The sequence below is a fragment of the Triplophysa rosa genome, linkage group LG13, assembly GCF_024868665.1.
Source record: "Triplophysa rosa linkage group LG13, Trosa_1v2, whole genome shotgun sequence".
NCBI lineage: Eukaryota > Metazoa > Chordata > Actinopteri > Cypriniformes > Nemacheilidae > Triplophysa > Triplophysa rosa.
The window spans coordinates 24,176,141-24,198,844 of NC_079902.1; the positions used below are offsets into that span (position 1 = coordinate 24,176,141).

The 22,704-nt window shown below is 44.8% G+C and overlaps 1 protein-coding gene across 1 annotated transcript in view; it reads right to left on the bottom strand.

Annotated features, from left to right (window-relative positions):
* slc2a9l2 (solute carrier family 2 member 9, like 2) overlaps window positions 1–17,435 on the bottom strand; it is a 21,995-nt gene extending 4,560 nt beyond the window's left edge. Inside the window, exons 1-13 of the mRNA XM_057349126.1 lie at window positions 17,330–17,435; window positions 16,040–16,164; window positions 15,580–15,725; window positions 13,100–13,232; window positions 13,025–13,031; window positions 11,282–11,406; window positions 10,822–10,967; window positions 8,342–8,474; window positions 5,119–5,306; window positions 4,929–5,039; window positions 3,569–3,670; window positions 3,220–3,295; window positions 1–27 (exon numbers count right to left, since the gene is read on the bottom strand). The exon at window positions 1–27 is cut by the window's left edge and continues 101 nt beyond it. Of these exons, the coding sequence (XP_057205109.1) occupies window positions 1–27; window positions 3,220–3,295; window positions 3,569–3,670; window positions 4,929–5,039; window positions 5,119–5,306; window positions 8,342–8,474; window positions 10,822–10,967; window positions 11,282–11,406; window positions 13,025–13,031; window positions 13,100–13,232; window positions 15,580–15,725; window positions 16,040–16,164; window positions 17,330–17,361 (1,351 nt within the window). The 5' untranslated portion in view covers window positions 17,362–17,435. The remainder of the gene's footprint in view (window positions 28–3,219; window positions 3,296–3,568; window positions 3,671–4,928; window positions 5,040–5,118; window positions 5,307–8,341; window positions 8,475–10,821; window positions 10,968–11,281; window positions 11,407–13,024; window positions 13,032–13,099; window positions 13,233–15,579; window positions 15,726–16,039; window positions 16,165–17,329) is intronic.
* Between the last annotated feature and the right edge of the window lie 5,269 nt (window positions 17,436–22,704).

Below are 22,704 nucleotides of genomic sequence, written 5' to 3' on the forward strand. Positions count from 1 at the left end.
CACCAGTCAAAACAAACGGGATGCCACCTAACAAAACACACAGACAACTCATGTTTCAGACCGTGTGTGTGTGTGTGAAACACACTTTTTGTTTTGTATCGTTTGTCTGTTCTATTGTTTTTATATTACGCTAATGATGTTTTCTAACACCTAAACCGAAGCTGCTTCCCACAATGTACCTGATCTCAGGTTTAACTGTTATTGTGAGAGTATTCCATCTCTTCACACACGCATCCACCCTTTAGTTTGACATTTAACAAATGACAGTTTTCACTTTAATGGAAAAGAGATGGTGTGTATCACACGCACGCACGCACGCACGCACGCACGCACGCACACACCCACACACACACACACACACACACACACACACACACACAGATATAATGGTAGATATAATGATGGTTTATAGCGTATGAATGGTTCCTAAGATGCCGTCTGTCTGATAGCTTGTGTAATGAGGATTTGACAGCTCATCTATTTTTAATCATTTGCTTCCATTTTTTGTTGTTGGGGAAAGCAGCTCCAGCACATCTCGATCAGTCTCTTAAAAACCACCATCTGCACACTCGCGCGCGCGCACACAACACACACACGCACGCGCACACACTGCTTCACTGCATCATTACATAAACTATGACATCATCAGCGGTGGCCTTGCGGATAGATCAGCTGATCTCAGGTTCTCCCCTGGAACTCGAGGGACTTCAACGCCACGCCACTCTCACCTAAAGCTTCATGTTTAAGGGAACAGTCTGAACCAATCAGGACACAAGCCCCGCCCACTGCGGTGATTCTGCACTCACAGGACGTCTGTCCACAGCTCAGCTCGTCTCCCTCGTGGCCGGCACAGCAGCTGTGTTCACCCTGAAGCTCAGAAATCATCCAACCACATCAAAAAATCCCTCTGCAATGTGTTTTCCTCGTGTCTCACTTTTCTGTAAATGTGCGTGGAACACTAATGTTTGGTTTAAACCAAACATGTCACAACACGTGTTTTTCTGCAGAACTCACTGATGACGCGAGTGAAATAAAGCGGATGTGAAGCATTTATGTTTGACATCCAGATTCACTGGAAATAAAACACACATGACACCGAACTGTCACAAAGACAATCATCAAGGTGTCATCACGTAAACACATCTTGACCATTCAATCTGTAATGTTTCATCCAAAGCATCATGACCAACCTTTGATTTTTACCCATCATTTCTTTTAATAACATTACTGTGTTTAGACTTATAAAAATAAATATATAACTTTACTAATACTCTGAAACATCCACTACAGACCGTTTCATCGGACGCGCACACTCGCCTGACCCCCAGTTAACTTCCGGTTTGTGTTTGGCCTGTGTCTAATAATATAACTATTTATATTTTATCTAATTGATGTTAATATTAATTTGTATTATTATTTTACTGTATAATAGTTGTATTAAATAAACGATTTGTTGAATTTTGTTGAATGTTCATTTGATTAAATAAACAATTTGTTGAATGTGTCCTGTAGTTCGGTCGCATTTAAAGAAAGCGTGTGGTACACTGACATCTAGCGGTTGAGTTTGGTATCGCAGTCTAAATTCAGAATATTGGAGAGACAAGTTTAGCCAAGTAACGCTTCTTCTCGGTTTCTTTTTCTTGTTATCAGAAATCATCTACAGGCGCTCCATTGTTTGTGAATGTGTACCGGAAGTTAAATTTGGGTCACAAAGTGCGCATGCGCAGTAACGTTTGTTTTTTTGTTTAGATGAAACAGTCTATAAAACAAATAATCACCAGAATCAGGCATGTTTTAAGGTATAAGAATTTAGTTTTCCTCAATTGTAAGTCGCTGCATTTGCTAAATCCTTACATGTACAGTATAAAGGGTTACAGGATTTATGACTAAAAATATAATTTTAAGATTTAAATTCTCTTAAATCATGGGCTTGTTTGTGTTAAAGGTCAATTTGCACCATGCGCACGCACGCATGCACACAGAAATTATTCTGGTTGTGGGCAGTCTGAGATGAATAAAGTTGAAGTTGAATGAATGTCTGGTTTACTATCTCTGTGGGGACAGTCCATAGGCGTAATGTTTTTTATACTGTACAAACTGTATATTCTATCCCCTAACCCAACCCCTAAACCTAAAGATCATATAAATTGTACAGAACAATATTTTTTAAAAATCTAAAAATGCAAAAAGTTTTCTAAGCCTCAATTTTGGTGCCCACAGTGACACGAGTCCCCATGTGTTGTGTGCATTCAGGTTTAGGTCCCCACCGGGATACACAAACATGAACGCACACACACATGCACACGCAAACGCGCACATGTACATGCACACGCATCATTATTCTGGCTGTGGGCAGTCTGAGATGAATGAAGTGAATATTTGAACATATTTCTCTCCTCATCATTTAATCTTTGGTGTTGTGTGTTTCAGATGATAAACTGCTTTTAACATTCTTCTAAATTCTCAAACCAATGACTCAATTGTGGAGTCAGAGCTGATCACCAGCAACAGGAAAACAATTCAGAAGCTCTGACAGACAGACAGACAGACTCACCTGACATTACTGACACGCATGCACACACACGGGTGACCCTATTAACTGTCTGTCCATCATGTATCTCTGTGCCGTGTGTGTGTGTCTCACATACTCATGAATATTTATTTGTCTGGTCCGGTCAGAAGACAGTGACTCAAATGAGATGCAAACAATCTGCTAGAAAGAGACATTTTCATATTCACTAAACCTCATTCATCACACTGTATAATAACCTGATGCCTCAAGATTCAGTGAGAAAACTACACGAGGATCTTATGACACAGATTAGATTTGAATCTGAGCTAGACATTTACGCTTCTCAAACCTTATCAAGACTTCAGTTTTAATGTGTTACCATGACTGAGGGTCTTAATATTGTTAAACCTGTGCGTGTGTGTGTGTGTGTGTGTGTGTGTGGTGGGGATGAAATATTCTCACAGTAATAGCTCAGGTACTGAGATCAGGTACAGTTTACAGTCCCCATAAAGAAAACACGCTCATAAACATCCTGAATAATACTTTCATTTATATCAGAAAATGTAAAGCTGTGGGTTTAACTATGGGTTAGAAAATATCATGAGCTCTGTGTAATGAAATCAGTGCATTAAACATACAGAACGCGTGTGTGTGTGTGTGTGTGTGTGTGCGTGAGTGAGTGTGTGTGCGTGTGTGTGTGTGTGTACCTGGGCCAGAGCAGAAAGAAGCAATCAGAGCGAGAATGGAGACAAAGCTGAGATACGGCATCCATGAGAATCGATCCTAAACACACACAGAGAGAGAGAGAGAGAGAGTTAGACACCTGTGTGTGACCTGTCATTCATTATAACACAAGTCAACAAACTGGACTGGACTGAACACAAGAGGCCGTGAGAATAACACGTGACCGACCGGTCCATCAGACAGTTTGAGTAGAAAGAGAATTCTTTCCTTAAATGAGACACGCTTCAGTCACTGTTTTAATGGAACATCTGAAATAATGGAGTGATTTTTGATATATTAATGAACTGTGACCTGTGTGTGTGTGTTATTTACCTGAAAATTCAGGAAGACTGTCAGAAGACTGAAGCAGACAGCCATCGCTGAAAAGCCAAAGATTATTAACGGCCTGCGTCCAACTCTCTCGATCACTAAACCCTGAGAGACAGACAACAAACGCTGTGAATGATGCTCTGTGTCATTAAAGTCATTCTCATTTGTAAAAATGATAGGAAATGCCTTGAAAATAAAGGCTGTCATCACATCAGTCACGTCAAACACAGCAGAATTGGTTTGCTGATGAAATCTGACCTGATATTATTATCTAACAAACAACATTCAGCTTCTTTCTGAGTTCACTCAATATTCATCTGTTTGGGTTCTCTCTCTCAGACGCACGCACACACGCACGCACGCACGCACGCACACACGCACGCACGCGCACACGCACGCACGCACACGCACGCACGCGCGCGCGCGCACGCGCACACACACACACACACACACACACACACACACGCACACAGCTATCAGAGATGAACAGGTTGCTGAAGTTCTTTCTTCTGATGTCCATTGTGTCAGATCTCTTTATGCACAAATCCCATAATGCTCTCTGATATAGTGCTGTCATGCCATGCTAACAGATGACCCTTTAATTTCCCACTAGGAGAATCCGCCTTCCCTTTCTCCCAAACGTCATTACAACCATCTTCAACACACAATCAACACACACACAACGGCTAAACAACACCCAATATCACAAATACAAGAATAACACACTATTCTGCGTTATGTTTGGCACTGGGAAATTAGGTTTCATTAAAAATACTGCGAAAATAATGTAATCGCTTTTAATACCAATGTTTTTATTTAGCATTAATGAAATGCAGTAATATTGGCCTAGTGCTTAAAAACATGATCATTTTAATATTATATATTTCTTTCTTTCGATTTAGGGGTGAAATATAAATGGACATGTTGTTCAAGTGGTGCTAGTGACACATGCTGTGAGGTCACAGATGACATCAACGTTATTATCACTTGTTTCTCAGTCTATAAACTCTGAGGTGAGCAGGAATCTTCTTCACGTCAATCATCTTTCACTCATTAATTACGCTTCAGTGACGAGTCTGACAGGTGTCACTTAAATGATGCTCACCATGGACACACCACACCACCACCACTCTCAGCCAATCACACGGCTCCTCTGTGTTGTCTCATCAACGCCACGAGAACACGTGAGCCGTGACTGACAGCTGAAAAAGCCCATGTGACTTGTGTGTTTCGTGATCATGAGCTGTTCTACATGTACCATCACACCCTGTTCACCTCTTTGTCTTACATGTACAGTAAAATGATTTTCTGTGATGGAGTGTTTCATAAATCACATCTGCACACTGCAGGGGCTTTCGCTCACCGATATGATGGCCGCCAGCGTCTCGATGCCGCCCGTGCTGAGCGTGATGTAGGGAATGAGGGACTTTGTAAATCCAGCATCCTCAAAGATGCCGTTGGTGTAATACCAGATCTGCAAACACAAAGACGGTTGACAGACGCCGGCAGAGATCAGACGTGTGAGTTATTCTCCTGCGTGTTTATAAACCCACAGCGTTGAGTCCACAGAGCTGATAACAACTCATGACCACAACCACGGTGATGAGCTGCCAGCGGACCGCTCGCTTCCGGAGCAAATCCAGCGCCGCCGCCGCCCGCTGTGTGCTCTGAGCTCGGCTCTCAGCGTGAACCTCCTCCAGCTCACGAGACACGTCAGTACGACCCAGAAACACCTGGAATGCTGATCGACGGACACGGAGAGAGTTTTATTTGAGACAGTCAAATACACACAAACACACTTTTTCTGTTTAGACCCGCAGTAAATACGGTCTAGATGTCACATTGGTCAGTCAGACAGCGGTCATCAGCAAGAACCAATGAGATTTGGGCATATCAATCCACAGAATTATTCGACAGGGTCACTTGACTGAAATGTTTCTCCAGATCTGAAAGCATCTGCCGGTCGTCACCTGTCTTTTGTTTGGTCCGTGTTTCCTTTCAGGTATTTGGCTTGTTAATTGCGGATCGGGAACGCCGGCGCAAGGGTTTCCCGTTCTATTCCCGTCTCCTGTCAGATGACGTGCCCTTTCCTTTTTGGACTCCCACTTCTGTTGTTTTGTTTACTTTTGGCTCGAGCTGTTTAATCAGATCTTCTTTTCAGTATGCTTTGTTGTAAAAAAACGCAACTCTTTCCGCCAGTATGCTCGTCTGCTCCCTTTTTTTGTTGTGATCTTTTGGAATCACAACAAATACCCCATTTGACTAAAACATTTTTTGTTAATTTCGAGTTTTTTACATTTTTTTTAGGTTTGAATTTAAATTGGTTTTCATTACTGTTTTTGTGGAGAGAAGAGTATAAAATTAGTTGAGGTAATGGACAAATTGCTCTTGTATTGTCGCAATTGTGGCTGTTTTAAGCCTGTAATTAGCTTCTCTGTTAGGTTCATTTTCAATGTGAGCCGGCGGGTGAGCAGCGGCACGGCGCGTCTTGAGGACAGTTGAAATCAGGTCAACTTTATGGTAATGAGCTATGACGTGGTTCGGCCGCAACCAATCAGAAGGTAGAATTCAACCGCTTGAGAGGATTCCAGAGAACGCAGCCCTGTAAACTTTGGTCTACGTCAGAGCGCCAGCTACGTCTTTCTACAGCGTTGTTGGCAGGGCGGCCAGAGAGATTTTTGACACTCTCAACGTCGGCGGTGTGAACGCACAGTTACTCTTGCGTCTCGTGTCTTTTGAAGCGCCTCACACACAAACGCCGCGTTTTTAAGACGCTGTATCAAATTAAAAAAAAATTCTACTTTTACATGCAGCGCTGCTCATCAATGTCAGTTACAAAAGCAGTGAACCAATCAGAAGAATTTGGAGGCGGGGCAAGTGTTGCGAGCTTCTGTTTATGGTAGCAAGTTGGCATAACAACCGTTTTATTTGACGGCAACATGGCGGAGGAGGCGCTTATAGTGGCTGTGTCTGGATACCCGTGTCTCGAGACCCTCGCGTTCTAGGCTGCACTTTAAAAAAAAAACATCTGAGCGCTGCATCTCGCGAATGGCCCCCTTATGCTGGGTTCACACCAAACGCTAACAATCGCATTCCACGCTCTTTATTCCTCGCGGGAAAAGCTTGTTATTTTCACGTGAGTGACACGAAATGACAAATAGTTTCAACCTTCGCGGAAGTTGATTTTGATGTGTGTTCGCGGCAATCGCGCCGCCCGATTCGTGTCATTCGCACCGCCTGCCACGAGTTCGCGTCTGTACTCATCTTTGCAATGACTTTGTATGAAATTTACTTGCGCAAAATGCTTAATTCGCGTTTGGTGTGAACCCAGTGTTACACCGTGTCTACACCGGACGCGGCGCGATAGGAAAGTGACACACGGCTTGTTCTAATGGGACGCGTACGTCCGGTGTGGGCAAAACAAAAAATGACAATAGGTTCTAATGCGTTCTATTCAGTGTTGCCAACTCTTTTCAATGGAAATTAGCTAAAGCCTGCCCGAAAAGTCGCTAAATGTCGCCAGATGACGTCACGCGCTAGTTTGCATATCAGTGACGTCATCACGTAGCATCTGACAAGCTAAGCGCTTCAGGTCTGCTTCATATCTCTACTCTCTAAACGGTTGCATACAGTATTATATTAAAACAATACACCCAAATGCACAATAAATAGGTTCTTAATGACTATTTTTCTGATTCTTTTGGCAGACAACAAAATCTATGTAATAGTGAGTGAACTCAACCACTTAAAACTACACACCAGCAGTCACTTTCGTTGAACAGCTAAAGTCCGTTTGTGTTCATGTGTCCATACAGTCATGGCGTTTTAAATCATAAATGCTCAAACGAGGTCAATAAGTGATTAGAAACACTGTTTGTACATGCCTCTCTCATTCACGCGTCAGTGCGGTCTGAACTGAATGTGCTGCTTCTCCTGCCGCTCATAGAACTATTGTCTCTTGTCGCGTCGCATCCGGTGTAGACACGGTGTTAGGGTGTACTTAGAAGTTCTTATATTGATTTTTTTTTCTCTTTTCTTCTGATTGTTGCAATTGTAAAGGTAAGATTTGTCCGAATTCATTTTTCGAAACACTGAGATATTTTTTAAAAAGTCTTCTGCCGAAACTAACGAATTCTTCATCGTCTATTAAATTTGCCGTCAAAAGATCAGTTAATTGAAGTTGTGACGCATTATAATGTTGGTCTCACTCTTAATGATAAAAGATTGAAAGAGAGCATCAGAGTAATTTTAAGATCAGCTCTCATGGATAAATGGGTTTTACCTCCTTCAGCTGAGCCGTCAAATCCCTTTGTTTCAGCTTCTTCCACTTCCGAAATTTGAAATTCGCGATGCGGAGAAAAATGTGATTGTGCCAATATATACATTATTTCAGAACAAACCTAACATTTTATTCAATCTAAATGTTTTTGAAATGGATGACTTGGACTGAACGATGAAGAAAAATCAGCCAAAAAGAGGTCCGAATAGATTTTCAAAAAGCATCTTAGGGCGAGACCTCATGAAACTGCTAAATAAAGACAAGAGAACATTTCTCTGAATATTCTCCGTTGGGCGCTCCAGCTGGTGTCCGGCTCTGACAGCGTCTGTGTTCTTAAGTTAAAGGTGTTTCTCTCAGAGGAGATGTGTTTGATTTGAGTGCTGCTCAATCTGTCACTCACTTCACAGTGAACCACAACTAACCAGAGCACTTCAAAAGACCACAGACACACAGACAGAGAAAAGAACAGAAACTGTGTGTGTGGTGTGTGACGGCACCTCTCTCGGCCCGAGCCTCATCTCGTCGTTCCATCAGCAGGAATCTTGGACTCTCGGGCAGAAACGGCAGAACACACAACTGCAGCATCGCTGGAACAGCGAGGAACCCAAACAGAAAGTTCCATCTGCTTTCCTGCAACACAACAAATATCACAGAACAAACACACACACACACACACACACGCACACACACACACACTGTTGTTAATGTGACTGCATGATGAGTCACAGGTAAAGTGTGACGGGTCATCTTCATCTGAAACTCTCAGAGAGCATTAAATCACACATTGACATGTTCAGATGTGGATCAGGACCCGTGCGTCTGGGCTGCAGCTCACAGCATCACCTGCATCACCTTCACCTGCATGAGGAGTGATGTCACAGCCTCAGGCATCACATCATCTTCAGATCAGACACAGACTGACGGGTTCAGATCAGGGACAATCTCTCTCTGTCCTGTATCGTGACTTTTCACAGAGGAGATTGTGTGGACGACAACATCAGACACCGGCCTGGTGCCCATCAGATGACCCTCGTTTATTATAAAATATCTATTCAATAATACAATTTCCCTGTTTTAATGATTTCTACATTTATTTCACGGTTTGTTTTCTCAATCTGAAAACAGACTGTTAGTGTAAATGGACAGATTTGTCAAGACCTTTGAAGCAGCACTGAAACTGTCATTTTGACCTTCAACCATTTGGAGTCCATTGAAGGCCACTATATGGAGAAAAATCCTGGAATGTTTTCATCAAAAACCTTCATTTCTTTTTGACTAAAGAAACAAATACATAAACATCTTGGATGACATGGGGGCGAGTAAATGATCATGAAAATTTATTTTGAAAGTGAACTACTCCTTTAATCATCAAAAGAACCGACACCAGCCCGCTGAGAGTGAAATACACATGTGTGTGTGTGTGTGTGTGTGTTTGTGTGAGTGTGTGTGTTTGTGTGAGTGTGTGTGTTTGTGTGAGTGTGTGTGTGTGTTTGTGTGAGTGAGTGTGTGTGTGTGTGTGGTATATTGGGAAGAGATTTTTAAGTGTTTTGGGTAAATGTCCAGAAAAGGTCACATTACAGCATTAAGAATGAGATTTTTTGCACTACAGTAATGACAATTTGCTTCTCTGTCATGACAATAATGTCACAATGCAAAACGTTTCCGTTTAATATCTTATATAACACTTATTCCCTCAAACACATTTATATACCACATGGATAGAAGCATCAGAGAGACACAAACAGAGAATGAATGAGAGAAAGACAGACAGACTATCACAGAGATTTGGATGTGAGCTCATTTGACTGAGAATAATCCCACACACAAACACGCACCAGCTTTAGTCTCATGTGTCATATGTGTAAGACATGTGCTGCGTCCCAATCCGCATAATATCCGTCCTAAATAGTATTCGAAAGTAGAATTAGTATGTCCCAAATCGTAGTATGTTGAAGAGAGTATTCCAAAGATTCGCGGATGGTCGACTACTTCCGGTAGAAATGGGAAGTGCAGAACGATGGACACTAACGGCTAATATTACCCACAACACACGGCGAGAGGGCGGAGCTTAGTGATGCTACACTGCATTAATAAAATTAAATAGCAGATGCTTCACTGAATTAACAAATGTAAGTATACAGTAAACATAAGATAAGAAATAATGAATGAATAAATACTTAAATGCAAAGAAGAGCTGTATTTTGATGTGTGTGATGGTTAATGATCCAGTGTCGTCTAGGCAACAACGGCCACTTCCGTTTAGCGTTAGTATGTCCCAGTGCGTGCGTACTGTCTTGCTATGAGCTATAATGTATATAGTTTCCATAACAAAAACAGTACATACTTTTAGTGCATAGTATAAGAAGACGAATTGGGACGCAGCATTGCTCTGGGGCCGGATTCACCAAACTGTTCTTAAAACAAAATATAAGATTGTTCTAAAGATAAATTATAGTAATGTTCCTTCTTAAAAAATTCTCAAATATTTTCTTGAGAACATCATAAGAATAAATGACATATGCTTTGTAAATCAATCTTGAGAAGAAAATGTAAGAACTGCCTTAAGAAGTTTTTTCGGGTATACAAAACATTCTGAACTTTATTCTTAAATCACAGAATTTTCTTCTTAAGAATGTTTTGTGAATCCGCCCCCTGGTTACACTGCATGTTATTTTCACTGCTGTAGTGTAAAGCTGCACACGGCGGTCAGATCTGCGCAGTCGTCTGCACCGCTGCTTCTGTTTCTATAGTTGCCGCATCTCGCCATCAAACTCGCCCTGACATTTACAGCTAATGAGCATCTCATGTCTGCACATGTAAAACATGCTAACATACCGCTGCAGTGTGTGTTTGTGACTGCAGTATAAATCCACTTCCCATAATTCCCTACAGATCACAGAAGAGGCTCTGTCATCTATATGTCAGTCTATAGCTGTTCCAAACGCACGCACGCACACACACACGCACGCACACTCACCTGTCCAAATATCTCAGGTAAGCCCAACACCTGTCCAATAAAAACACCCAGACAAATGAAGATGGAGTGAAACTGACCAATGAAACCACGAACCTGCCGTGGAGAAATCTCACCTAGATACATCGGCAACACACTCAGAGACACACCTGACACACACACACACACACACACACGCACGCACGCACGCACGCACGCACACACACACACACCCACACAGAGAGATCGTTACTATCATCATTTACATACATCATGATGTGTTTAAAACAGGGTTTCATTTATATTTGATATAAAAATGAGTTTTAAAGTTTAAAACAGTGTGTGTGTGCATGTAAAGGATCTGCGACAAATTCTATTTGTTGTCTCTTTATTATGATACTTGTGGGTTTGTTTGATATACTTTAGATTTACTTTAAATTAGAGATCCAAGAATATGGCCATAAACGAGCCAATCAGAACTGACCTGAGTCCATGCCAATGATGAAGCGACCAATAATGAGCATCTCAAAAGAGCCGGCCGTTTCCCCAAGACCCAACAGGAGAGCAGCGATCAGCGCGAGAACATTATTGGCCAAGAGTGTTCCTTTCCTACACACACACAGAGATGTGATTATACTGCATGTGTTTATCAATGACTGCATCAATGTTTTCTAAAAGAAAAAAAAACATGAATATACAACATAGTTTTCCATCATTTGTTCTGTATTTTACACTCGTACTCCCACTGACTGTGACGTCTGCGAGTCTAAAACTATGTGACTGATGTCTGATCCTCTCTGTTGGGGTCGGACTGCTGATGAATTCTAATGGAACAGGTGTCACCATAGCAACAGTGCTCTGCCATCCCTGTCCAAACTTTAGTAAGACAAAATCCTGGCGGCTCTAAAGTCACCCACATCTGGCTTTCAGCCATGGAGCTACATTAAAATCATATCATATAGGGCCTTACATCTGTAGATACCAAAAGTTGATTCAGAACCAATACCTAAAAGATTTTTAAGATGTCTAATGTACATCTCGACTCAACAAAAAGTGCTCGTCATTGGAATGTAATGCAACAAGGATGGCTAAAGTCAACAGATTCTTGAAGAATCTTGAGATTGAAATCTGTGTAAACATAAAAAGATGATGGCGAGATCGTTATAACGTCAGTTTTATACCCCCTGTAATTTTAGCTGAGAAAGCCAAACCGGATCATTTCTGCCAGTTTGGAGGAGGACAGAACATGTGATTGTTTTTATTCTTCCTAACTCGGTCCGGTCAACCACATCTCTCACAACATTCAAAAACTACTTCAAACCATCTCTTCTGTCAACACTTGACAGACAAATGAGAAAAACAACTGAGCCTCTCTCTTTCTCTCAACAGGTATTGGTCTGGCTTTTGTTGAAACCAGTAACTTTGTATCGGCACCTATTGTGTTATTGCTCCTGTATGACATATCGCTTATTGCTCCCCGAACTCTCTGTAAGTCGCTCTTGATAAAAGCGTCTGCTAAATGACTCAATATTTACATATATGCATTTGGCAGATGCTTCAGTGATTTCCAGTGCATTCAGTCCAAACATGTCTTCATCAGAATCCAACCCACATCGTGTGTTGCTAGCGCAGGAACATGGGGTCTGTATGAATCAGACTGATCTCCACACACACCCCGACAGAATCTGGATCAGACTGGATTACAAACAGACTGAAAACATTCCTCAGAGGTCGAGTCTCATGCAATTAATGCTGCTGAACACACAACACAAACCTCTCGGAGCATTCACCTCCATTACTTTCCATGCCTCCTTCAGCTGAGCCGTCAAATCCCTTTGTTTCAGCTTCTTCCACTTCCGAAATTTGAAATTCGCGATGCGGAGAAAAATGTGATTGTGCCAATATATACATTATTTCAGAACAAACCTAACATTTTATTCAATCTAAATGTTTTTGAAATGGATGACTTGGACTGAACGATGAAGAAAAATCAGCCAAAAAGAGGTCCGAATAGATTTTCAAAAAGCATCTTAGGGCGAGACCTCATGAAACTGCTAAATAAAGACAAGAGAACATTTCTCTGAATATTCTCCGTTGGGCGCTCCAGCTGGTGTCCGGCTCTGACAGCGTCTGTGTTCTTAAGTTAAAGGTGTTTCTCTCAGAGGAGATGTGTTTGATTTGAGTGCTGCTCAATCTGTCACTCACTTCACAGTGAACCACAACTAACCAGAGCACTTCAAAAGACCACAGACACACAGACAGAGAAAAGAACAGAAACTGTGTGTGTGGTGTGTGACGGCACCTCTCTCGGCCCGAGCCTCATCTCGTCGTTCCATCAGCAGGAATCTTGGACTCTCGGGCAGAAACGGCAGAACACACAACTGCAGCATCGCTGGAACAGCGAGGAACCCAAACAGAAAGTTCCATCTGCTTTCCTGCAACACAACAAATATCACAGAACAAACACACACACACACACACACACGCACACACACACACACTGTTGTTAATGTGACTGCATGATGAGTCACAGGTAAAGTGTGACGGGTCATCTTCATCTGAAACTCTCAGAGAGCATTAAATCACACATTGACATGTTCAGATGTGGATCAGGACCCGTGCGTCTGGGCTGCAGCTCACAGCATCACCTGCATCACCTTCACCTGCATGAGGAGTGATGTCACAGCCTCAGGCATCACATCATCTTCAGATCAGACACAGACTGACGGGTTCAGATCAGGGACAATCTCTCTCTGTCCTGTATCGTGTCTTTTCACAGAGGAGATTGTGTGGACGACAACATCAGACACCGGCCTGGTGCCCATCAGATGACCCTCGTTTATTATAAAATATCTATTCAATAATACAATTTCCCTGTTTTAATGATTTCTACATTTATTTGACGGTTTGTTTTCTCAATCTGAAAACAGACTGTTAGTGTAAATGGACAGATTTGTCAAGCCCTTTGAAGCAGCACTGAAACTGTCATTTTGACCTTTAACCATTTGGAGTCCATTGAAGTCCACTATATGGAGAAAAATCCTGGAATGTTTTCATCAAAAACCTTCATTTCTTTTTGACTAAAGAAACAAATACATAAACATCTTGGATGACATGGGGGTGAGTAAATGATCATGAAAATTTATTTTGAAAGTGAACTACTCCTTTAATCATCAAAAGAACCGACACCAGCCCGCTGAGAGTGAAATACACATGTGTGTGTGTGTGTGTGTGTGTTTGTGTGAGTGTGTGTGTTTGTGTGAGTGTGTGTGTTTGTGTGAGTGTGTGTGTGTGTTTGTGTGAGTGAGTGTGTGTGTGTGTGTGGTATATTGGGAAGAGATTTTTAAGTGTTTTGGGTAAATGTCCAGAAAAGGTCACATTACAGCATTAAGAATGAGATTTTTTGCACTACAGTAATGACAATTTGCTTCTCTGTCATGACAATAATGTCACAATGCAAAACGTTTCCGTTTAATATCTTATATAACACTTATTCCCTCAAACACATTTATATACCACATGGATAGAAGCATCAGAGAGACACAAACAGAGAATGAATGAGAGAAAGACAGACAGACTATCACAGAGATTTGGATGTGAGCTCATTTGACTGAGAATAATCCCACACACAAACACGCACCAGCTTTAGTCTCATGTGTCATATGTGTAAGACATGTGCTGCGTCCCAATCCGCATAATATCTGTCCTAAATAGTATTCGAAAGTAGAATTAGTATGTCCCAAATCGTAGTATGTTGAAGAGAGTATTCCAAAGATTCGCGGATGGTCGACTACTTCCGGTAGAAATGGGAAGTGCAGAACGATGGACACTAACGGCTAATATTACCCACAACACACGGCGAGAGGGCGGAGCTTAGTGATGCTACACTGCATTAATAAAATTAAATAGCAGATGCTTCACTGAATTAACAAATGTAAGTATACAGTAAACATAAGATAAGAAATAATGAATGAATAAATACTTAAATGCAAAGAAGAGCTGTATTTTGATGTGTGTGATGGTTAATGATCCAGTGTCGTCTAGGCAACAACGGCCACTTCCGTTTAGCGTTAGTATGTCCCAGTGCGTGCGTACTGTCTTGCTATGAGCTATAATGTATATAGTTTCCATAACAAAAACAGTACATACTTTTAGTGCATAGTATAAGAAGACGAATTGGGACGCAGCATTGCTCTGGGGCCGGATTCACCAAACTGTTCTTAAAACAAAATATAAGATTGTTCTAAAGATAAATTATAGTAATGTTCCTTCTTAAGAAATTCTCAAATATTTTCTTGAGAACATCATAAGAATAAATGACATATGCTTTGTAAATCAATCTTGAGAAGAAAATGTAAGAACTGCCTTAAGAAGTTTTTTCGGGTATACAAAACATTCTGAACTTTATTCTTAAATCACAGAATTTTCTTCTTAAGAATGTTTTGTGAATCCGCCCCCTGGTTACACTGCATGTTATTTTCACTGCTGTAGTGTAAAGCTGCACACGGCGGTCAGATCTGCGCAGTCGTCTGCACCGCTGCTTCTGTTTCTATAGTTGCCGCATCTCGCCATCAAACTCGCCCTGACATTTACAGCTAATGAGCATCTCATGTCTGCACATGTAAAACATGCTAACATACCGCTGCAGTGTGTGTTTGTGACTGCAGTATAAATCCACTTCCCATAATTCCCTACAGATCACAGAAGAGGCTCTGTCATCTATATGTCAGTCTATAGCTGTTCCAAACGCACGCACGCACACACACACGCACGCACACTCACCTGTCCAAATATCTCAGGTAAGCCCAACACCTGTCCAATAAAAACACCCAGACAAATGAAGATGGAGTGAAACTGACCAATGAAACCACGAACCTGCCGTGGAGAAATCTCACCTAGATACATCGGCAACACACTCAGAGACACACCTGACACACACACACACACACACACACGCACGCACGCACGCACGCACGCACACACACACACACCCACACAGAGAGATCGTTACTATCATCATTTACATACATCATGATGTGTTTAAAACAGGGTTTCATTTATATTTGATATAAAAATGAGTTTTAAAGTTTAAAACAGTGTGTGTGTGCATGTAAAGGATCTGCGACAAATTCTATTTGTTGTCTCTTTATTATGATACTTGTGGGTTTGTTTGATATACTTTAGATTTACTTTAAATTAGAGATCCAAGAATATGGCCATAAACGAGCCAATCAGAACTGACCTGAGTCCATGCCAATGATGAAGCGACCAATAATGAGCATCTCAAAAGAGCCGGCCGTTTCCCCAAGACCCAACAGGAGAGCAGCGATCAGCGCGAGAACATTATTGGCCAAGAGTGTTCCTTTCCTACACACACACAGAGATGTGATTATACTGCATGTGTTTATCAATGACTGCATCAATGTTTTCTAAAAGAAAAAAAAACATGAATATACAACATAGTTTTCCATCATTTGTTCTGTATTTTACACTCGTACTCCCACTGACTGTGACGTCTGCGAGTCTAAAACTATGTGACTGATGTCTGATCCTCTCTGTTGGGGTCGGACTGCTGATGAATTCTAATGGAACAGGTGTCACCATAGCAACAGTGCTCTGCCATCCCTGTCCAAACTTTAGTAAGACAAAATCCTGGCGGCTCTAAAGTCACCCACATCTGGCTTTCAGCCATGGAGCTACATTAAAATCATATCATATAGGGCCTTACATCTGTAGATACCAAAAGTTGATTCAGAACCAATACCTAAAAGATTTTTAAGATGTCTAATGTACATCTCGACTCAACAAAAAGTGCTCGTCATTGGAATGTAATGCAACAAGGATGGCTAAAGTCAACAGATTCTTGAAGAATCTTGAGATTGAAATCTGTGTAAACATAAAAAGATGATGGCGAGATCGTTATAACGTCAGTTTTATACCCCCTGTAATTTTAGCTGAGAAAGCCAAACCGGATCATTTCTGCCAGTTTGGAGGAGGACAGAACATGTGATTGTTTTTATTCTTCCTAACTCGGTCCGGTCAACCACATCTCTCACAACATTCAAAAACTACTTCAAACCATCTCTTCTGTCAACACTTGACAGACAAATGAGAAAAACAACTTATCCTCTCTCTTTCTCTCAACAGGTATTGGTCTGTCTTTTGTTGAAACCAGTAACTTTGTATTGGCACCTATTGTGTTATTGCTCCTGTATGACATATCGCTTATTGCTCCCCGAACTCTCTGTAAGTCGCTCTTGATAAAAGCGTCTGCTAAATGACTCAATATTTACATATATGCATTTGGCAGATGCTTCAGTGATTTCCAGTGCATTCAGTCCAAACATGTCTTCATCAGAATCCAACCCACATCGTGTGTTGCTAGCGCAGGAACATGGGGTCTGTATGAATCAGACTGATCTCCACACACACCCCGACAGAATCTGGATCAGACTGGATTACAAACAGACTGAAAACATTCCTCAGAGGTCGAGTCTCATGCAATTAATGCTGCTGAACACACAACACAAACCTCTCGGAGCATTCACCTCCATTACTTTCCATGAGCAGGAAACACCGGTCAGATCATCTTCAGTTCTCACGGCAGTGATGCCGAGACATTCTGCTCTGGGATCAGTCTCCTGATTTGTGAATAATTGGGTGATTCTCACTAAATCCAGATGCCAAACATGATTTTCTTAAAAACCCTTGTACTGTATCAACAAATTCCCTTTATATTCATTTAAAACAAGATGTGACATGTTTGAAGGCATTACTTTCTAAACTTTTACTGACCGTTTAACACAATTTTGATTTTTTTTACAATTTTTTTTTAAAAATTCTCATTACCGTAACCATTTAAAACGGTCAATCTCATAGCATGTTTTGCTAAAAACAAGCGAATGCCATGATGCCTAAGCAAGTTTTTATTAATCATACATAATAAGACATTAATGAATTATATTTTAATAGAATATTATACATGTAAAATTCTTTAAATGTGGAAAACTACCTGTGTCGGTCATGAAAGGAAACGATGTAGCACAGCGTGACAAGAGAATATTAAGTTCCCTTTCTGTCGGTCTCTCGACGTTGTGTCGAACCGACAGAATGGGGTTTGTCTTGAGAACCTATCATCTTCTGAGTATTTAGAAAAGGCCAATGAAAATTGGCGAATGAAATTTGCATGCCGGGCTCCTCCCCGGATGTCCGGGTATAAGAGGGAAGCCGGCGTGCTCATTCATTCACCTTTTGTTCTTCAGAGCCTACGCATCTGATGAGCTTCTCTACGATCTTGGTGATCATTCTTTCTGCTGGAATCTACGACGTGGACAGCGGACGGTCCCTTCCTGCAGTGACTCTCCCCTGGGCGTCTCGGCAGTTCCGGAGGTGTTCGAGCAAATTTCCTTTTCTAAAAGAGCAAATTTCTCCAGCGTGGCTTGTCCCGCTGTCTCATGGGTGCAACACACTCATCGAGGAGGGGGACGGACACAATGCCTGCTTCCAGTACGCTGGGGCAGACGTTGTGGATACGTCCTGCCCGCACTGCGGGCGGTGACGATTCAGACGTTGCGTCACAGGTGGCTGTGTTCCCACGGGACTCAGCCACCACCTCGTTTGCTCCCCGTTCCGTGGCGGCAGGACTACGGCCCTGCCGTCCGCTACTGGCAAGCAGCGAGGGTGAATGAGGATTACTGTGAGCGATAATCCGCCAGCCACGGCTCACGGACCGTTCACACCTCGTTTCGCTCGTCTGACCGTTCCCCAGGAAAAGACGGTCCCACCGTCTTATTCCTCAATCACGTATTCGGACACGATGCGTGATGATGAGATGTCTCTTGCAGCATCGGGGGGTGACGTACTGCCATCCGACTCCGACGATTCTCGGGCTCCCTCCCTCGGGGGGTCGAGCCCAGGAAAAGCGGAGTCGAGATGTCAGCCATGCTTTCCCGGGCCGCCGTGAGTGTTGGGTTGCAGTGCCCGCACTGCCTCTCCCGGCGCTCGCGGCTGGCTACATGGCGCCTCGGGTTTGAGCGCGGCTCCAAGCCGCGCCCGCCCCCAGTGCCGTGTTTACCGGAAGTGCATGAGGAACTTGTGCAAGACCTGGAACGCCCCTTCCGGCACGTTTCACGTCAAACAAAGTTCCTGTCACCCTCTCTTCCCTCGAGGTTGAGACAGCTGGAGGATACTCGGTGTCCCCCAGGTGGAGTATGCCGCCGCGGTGCACTCGTGCCCGTAGGCGGCGGCCACCTGGGGGGGGGCTCGACCTAGACTCCCGTCCAAAGCATGTGGTGTCTCGGCATCTCTGGTGTCGAGAGCTTACATTGCGGCGGACCAAGCTGCCTCCTCTCTCCACGCTATGGCTACTGCCAGGCCAGGGCGTTGAGAGAGCTCCACGAGGGTAAGACCGACCCAGCGCTTATGCAGGAACTCCGCAGCCGCCACCGACCTCGCTCTACGGGCGACCAAGGTGACCACGCGGGCCCTGGGTCAGACGATGTCCACACTTGTGGTCCATGAGAAACTCCTCTGGCCGATCCTTGCGCAGATGAGTAACGCCGAGAAGGTCCGCTTTCTCGAGCACCCGTCTCGCAAGGGGGGGCTGGTTGGTGTTACTGTCGAGCCGCAGCGGCCCGCTCACCCCCCGCCCGTCGGGGGCGGGCGCGAGACCCGCATGCGGCCTCCCCCGGAGGGTTCTCGACAGTAAAGAAGCAGTCCTCCGTGCCGCGACTCGGCCGCCTCGGCCGTCGAGTCCCGTGCACTGTCTGCTTCCCGGCAGCCCTGGTCCTCTTCGACAGCCCTCCAGCTCTGGCGCTCCCCACTCAGGCGGCCCCCCCTGGAGGACGACAGCGAAGAGGAGACCATCGCCCCATCAGCAGCCGCGGCGAAGCGGCCCTCATGGGAAGACCTCAGGGGGATCGAGGCTACCATTGGGCCCGACCCCAGCCACATCGCTGGGAAGTCGGATAGGGACGGATCCTGCCCCGTCTCTCCAACTGTTGGCCCCCTCCAGGGGGCTAGCGCCCACTTACTCTCTAGGGAGAGTTTCCTCTCTCTCTGGGTTATCACAGCCGCTCCCACCCTCTGCACGACGGTGAAAGGGCAAACTCGACGTTGCGTTATGGCGAAGCGCAATGTCGAGTATAAACACCAGCCCTCAGCACTCTCAGTCAGACAGTGCGTTGAGCTGCGCAGTCGCCAGGCAGGAAAAACAGCAGAGCCGATCTCCTCCCCGAGGGACCTCCCCCGGCAAGGAATCCGTACTGCTAGCCATCGAACCACCCCCCAGGGGGACGATGAAAAAGATTGTAGCTTTAGTCCCTGTCTCATTTCTGGGAGCCTGTCCGGCTTCCCAGACTGTCAGGCTGGCTAGGGGAGACGATCCGTCTCGGCTACGCGATACAGTCGCCTCACGCCCGCCAAGTTCAGCATCCGATATACCTCAGTCAGAGGCTAGGATGTTCCCGTACTTCGGGCCGAGGCCGCCACCCTTCTGGTGAAGGGAGTGATCGAGCCCGTCTCACCAGCCGAGATGTTCAGCAGGTTTTACAGCCTGTACTTCATTGTCCCCAAGAAAGGCGGGGGGTTGCGCCCTATCTTGGGTCTGTGTGTTCTGAACAGGCACCTACACAGTAGCTGCCTTTCAGGTTGATCACGCAGAAGCGCATCCTGACGTCCGTCAGGTGTCAGGACTGGTTCATGGCAATCGACCTGAAGGAAGCGTACTTCATGTCTCGATCCTCCCTCGACATCGGCCGTTCCGACGGTTCGTGTTCGAGGGACGGGCATATCAGTACAGGGTCCTCCCCTTCGGTCTGTCCCTGTCTCCACGAGTCTTTACGAAGGTCGTGGAAGCCGCCCTCCTTCCCCTTAGGGAAGGAGGTGTGCGGGTACTAAACTATCTCGACGACTGGCTCAGCTTGGCGACACTCTCGAGATCTGTTGTGTACACACAGGGACCTGGTGCTCCGGCACCTAGATCGGTTGGGGCTACAGGTCAACTGAGAAAGCAAGCTCTCCCCGGTGCAGAGCTCCTCTTTCTCGGTATGGTAACTCGACTCTGTCCTCATGAGCGGCCCCGCTCACCCCCCCGTGGGGGCGCGAGACCCGCGACGAGGAAGCCCGCTCCCTCGACGAGCCTCCCGAGGCAGTGCGACTGACTACAGAGTGCCCTGAAGCTTTCAGACAGTCAGCGGTCCCCCTGAAACAATTTCAGAGGCTCCTGGGATACATGGCATCCTCGGCGGGGGTGGTCCCCCTCGGGTCGATGCACATATGACCGCTCCAACACTGGCTACAGAGTCAAGTTCCTTGGAGAGCGTGGCACACCGGCAGCAGGCGTATGGTCACACGCTTTCTGCCGACACACCCTAATCCCCTGGTCTCCATGACCTTCTTAGGGTTGGGGTGCCGTGTGCAAACGGGCAAGCAGTGTCGGGGCGGTGGACGGGCCCCCGCCTGCGTTGACATTTCAACTGCCTAGAGTTGTTGGTTGTGCTACTTGCATTGAGGAGGCTACTACCTCTCGTGCAGGGCAGGCACGTGCTGGTCCGGTCGGACAGCACAGCTGCTGTTGCGTATATCATTGGATTCGCTCACGGCAGCTAAACATGACTCGCCCGGCGCCTCCTCCTCTGGAGTCAGCAGGTGATCAGTTCCCTGCGAGCGAGTTCCCTGCGAGCTGCTCTGCCCTGCCTAGGGGGCTGGGCAGAGCAGCCCTGCCCCCTTAGGCCGGGGAACAGTTGAGTTATCTCCCACATAGCTCTAACCGGACCTAGTGCTCCAGACGTGGTAACCCCCCCTCCGTGGGCTGTTCCGTCTGATGTATCCTCATGAATGGTTCCCACCTTGGCAACCCATGACCTCCCCAGGTGGACTCCCACCTTGCGGTTAACTCCTGCAGTCCGCACATTCTTCCCATGAGTTCTCCCCTGATGGTGAGACCATGTGGTGTCTCCACTAATTCCTCCCTACGGTAGGTAGTGGCCTCTGCAGCGTTTTTCCCCCAGGGGGGAATAATGCTTACCCAGTGGCCCGTACGGTGCCGGGCGGCTTCTCGCCATTTAGAGAACTAGGCCTCCGCCCGTGACGGCCGGTGACAGGGGCTTCCCAACTTTGTGTAAAGCTCTGGGTCCCCCTTCCTCTCCACTGGAGGGTCATAATTTCGCGTTAGCGTGTTCGTCTGACTCGCCCAGGCCAGTCAACGTCGCTCCGCAGAGATTGTGACGCGGCTCAGTGCTGTGGCGTTTTCCATAGGAACCCCATTTGTCCCTCATGCCACAACACTGGCCGCCCACCCCAGCGGTCGGGGGAGGATGCTTTAGGCTCCTCAGACCAAAGGTGAATGAATGAGCACGCCGGCTTCCCTCTTATACCCGGACATCCGGGGAGGAGTCCGGCATGCAAATTTAATTCGCCAATTTTCATTGGCCTTTTCTAAATACTCAGAAGATGATAGGTTCTCAAGACAAACCCCATTCTGTCGGTTCGACACAACGTCTCGTTCCCTCCATCAGGGAACCGAGGTTACATCCGTAACCAAGATGTTTTTAAATAGAAAATATAAAGTCATTTGTTAGCCATTTAAAAGGTACTAGATGGTGTTTTTCTTCACATAAAATCAAACTTAATGTAAATATCTTTGTGTGTGTTTAAACAGTCTTTAGAAACATTATGGAGGATGAGAATGTCAGTCCCGGACACTTCTTTCCAATTGTTTTTTCACAATATTTGAATTGTATTCCGTTTAAAATTCCATTAAAAATACATAAATAATTCATTCCTATGTCAAAATGATGTTTTTGTCAAGTTATATTTATTACGATCATTTGTGTGTTACTGAATTGTATATTTTAGCATTCAAATCTTTACTGCCATGATGTTTCAGTGGTTTGGTGAGAATCACCC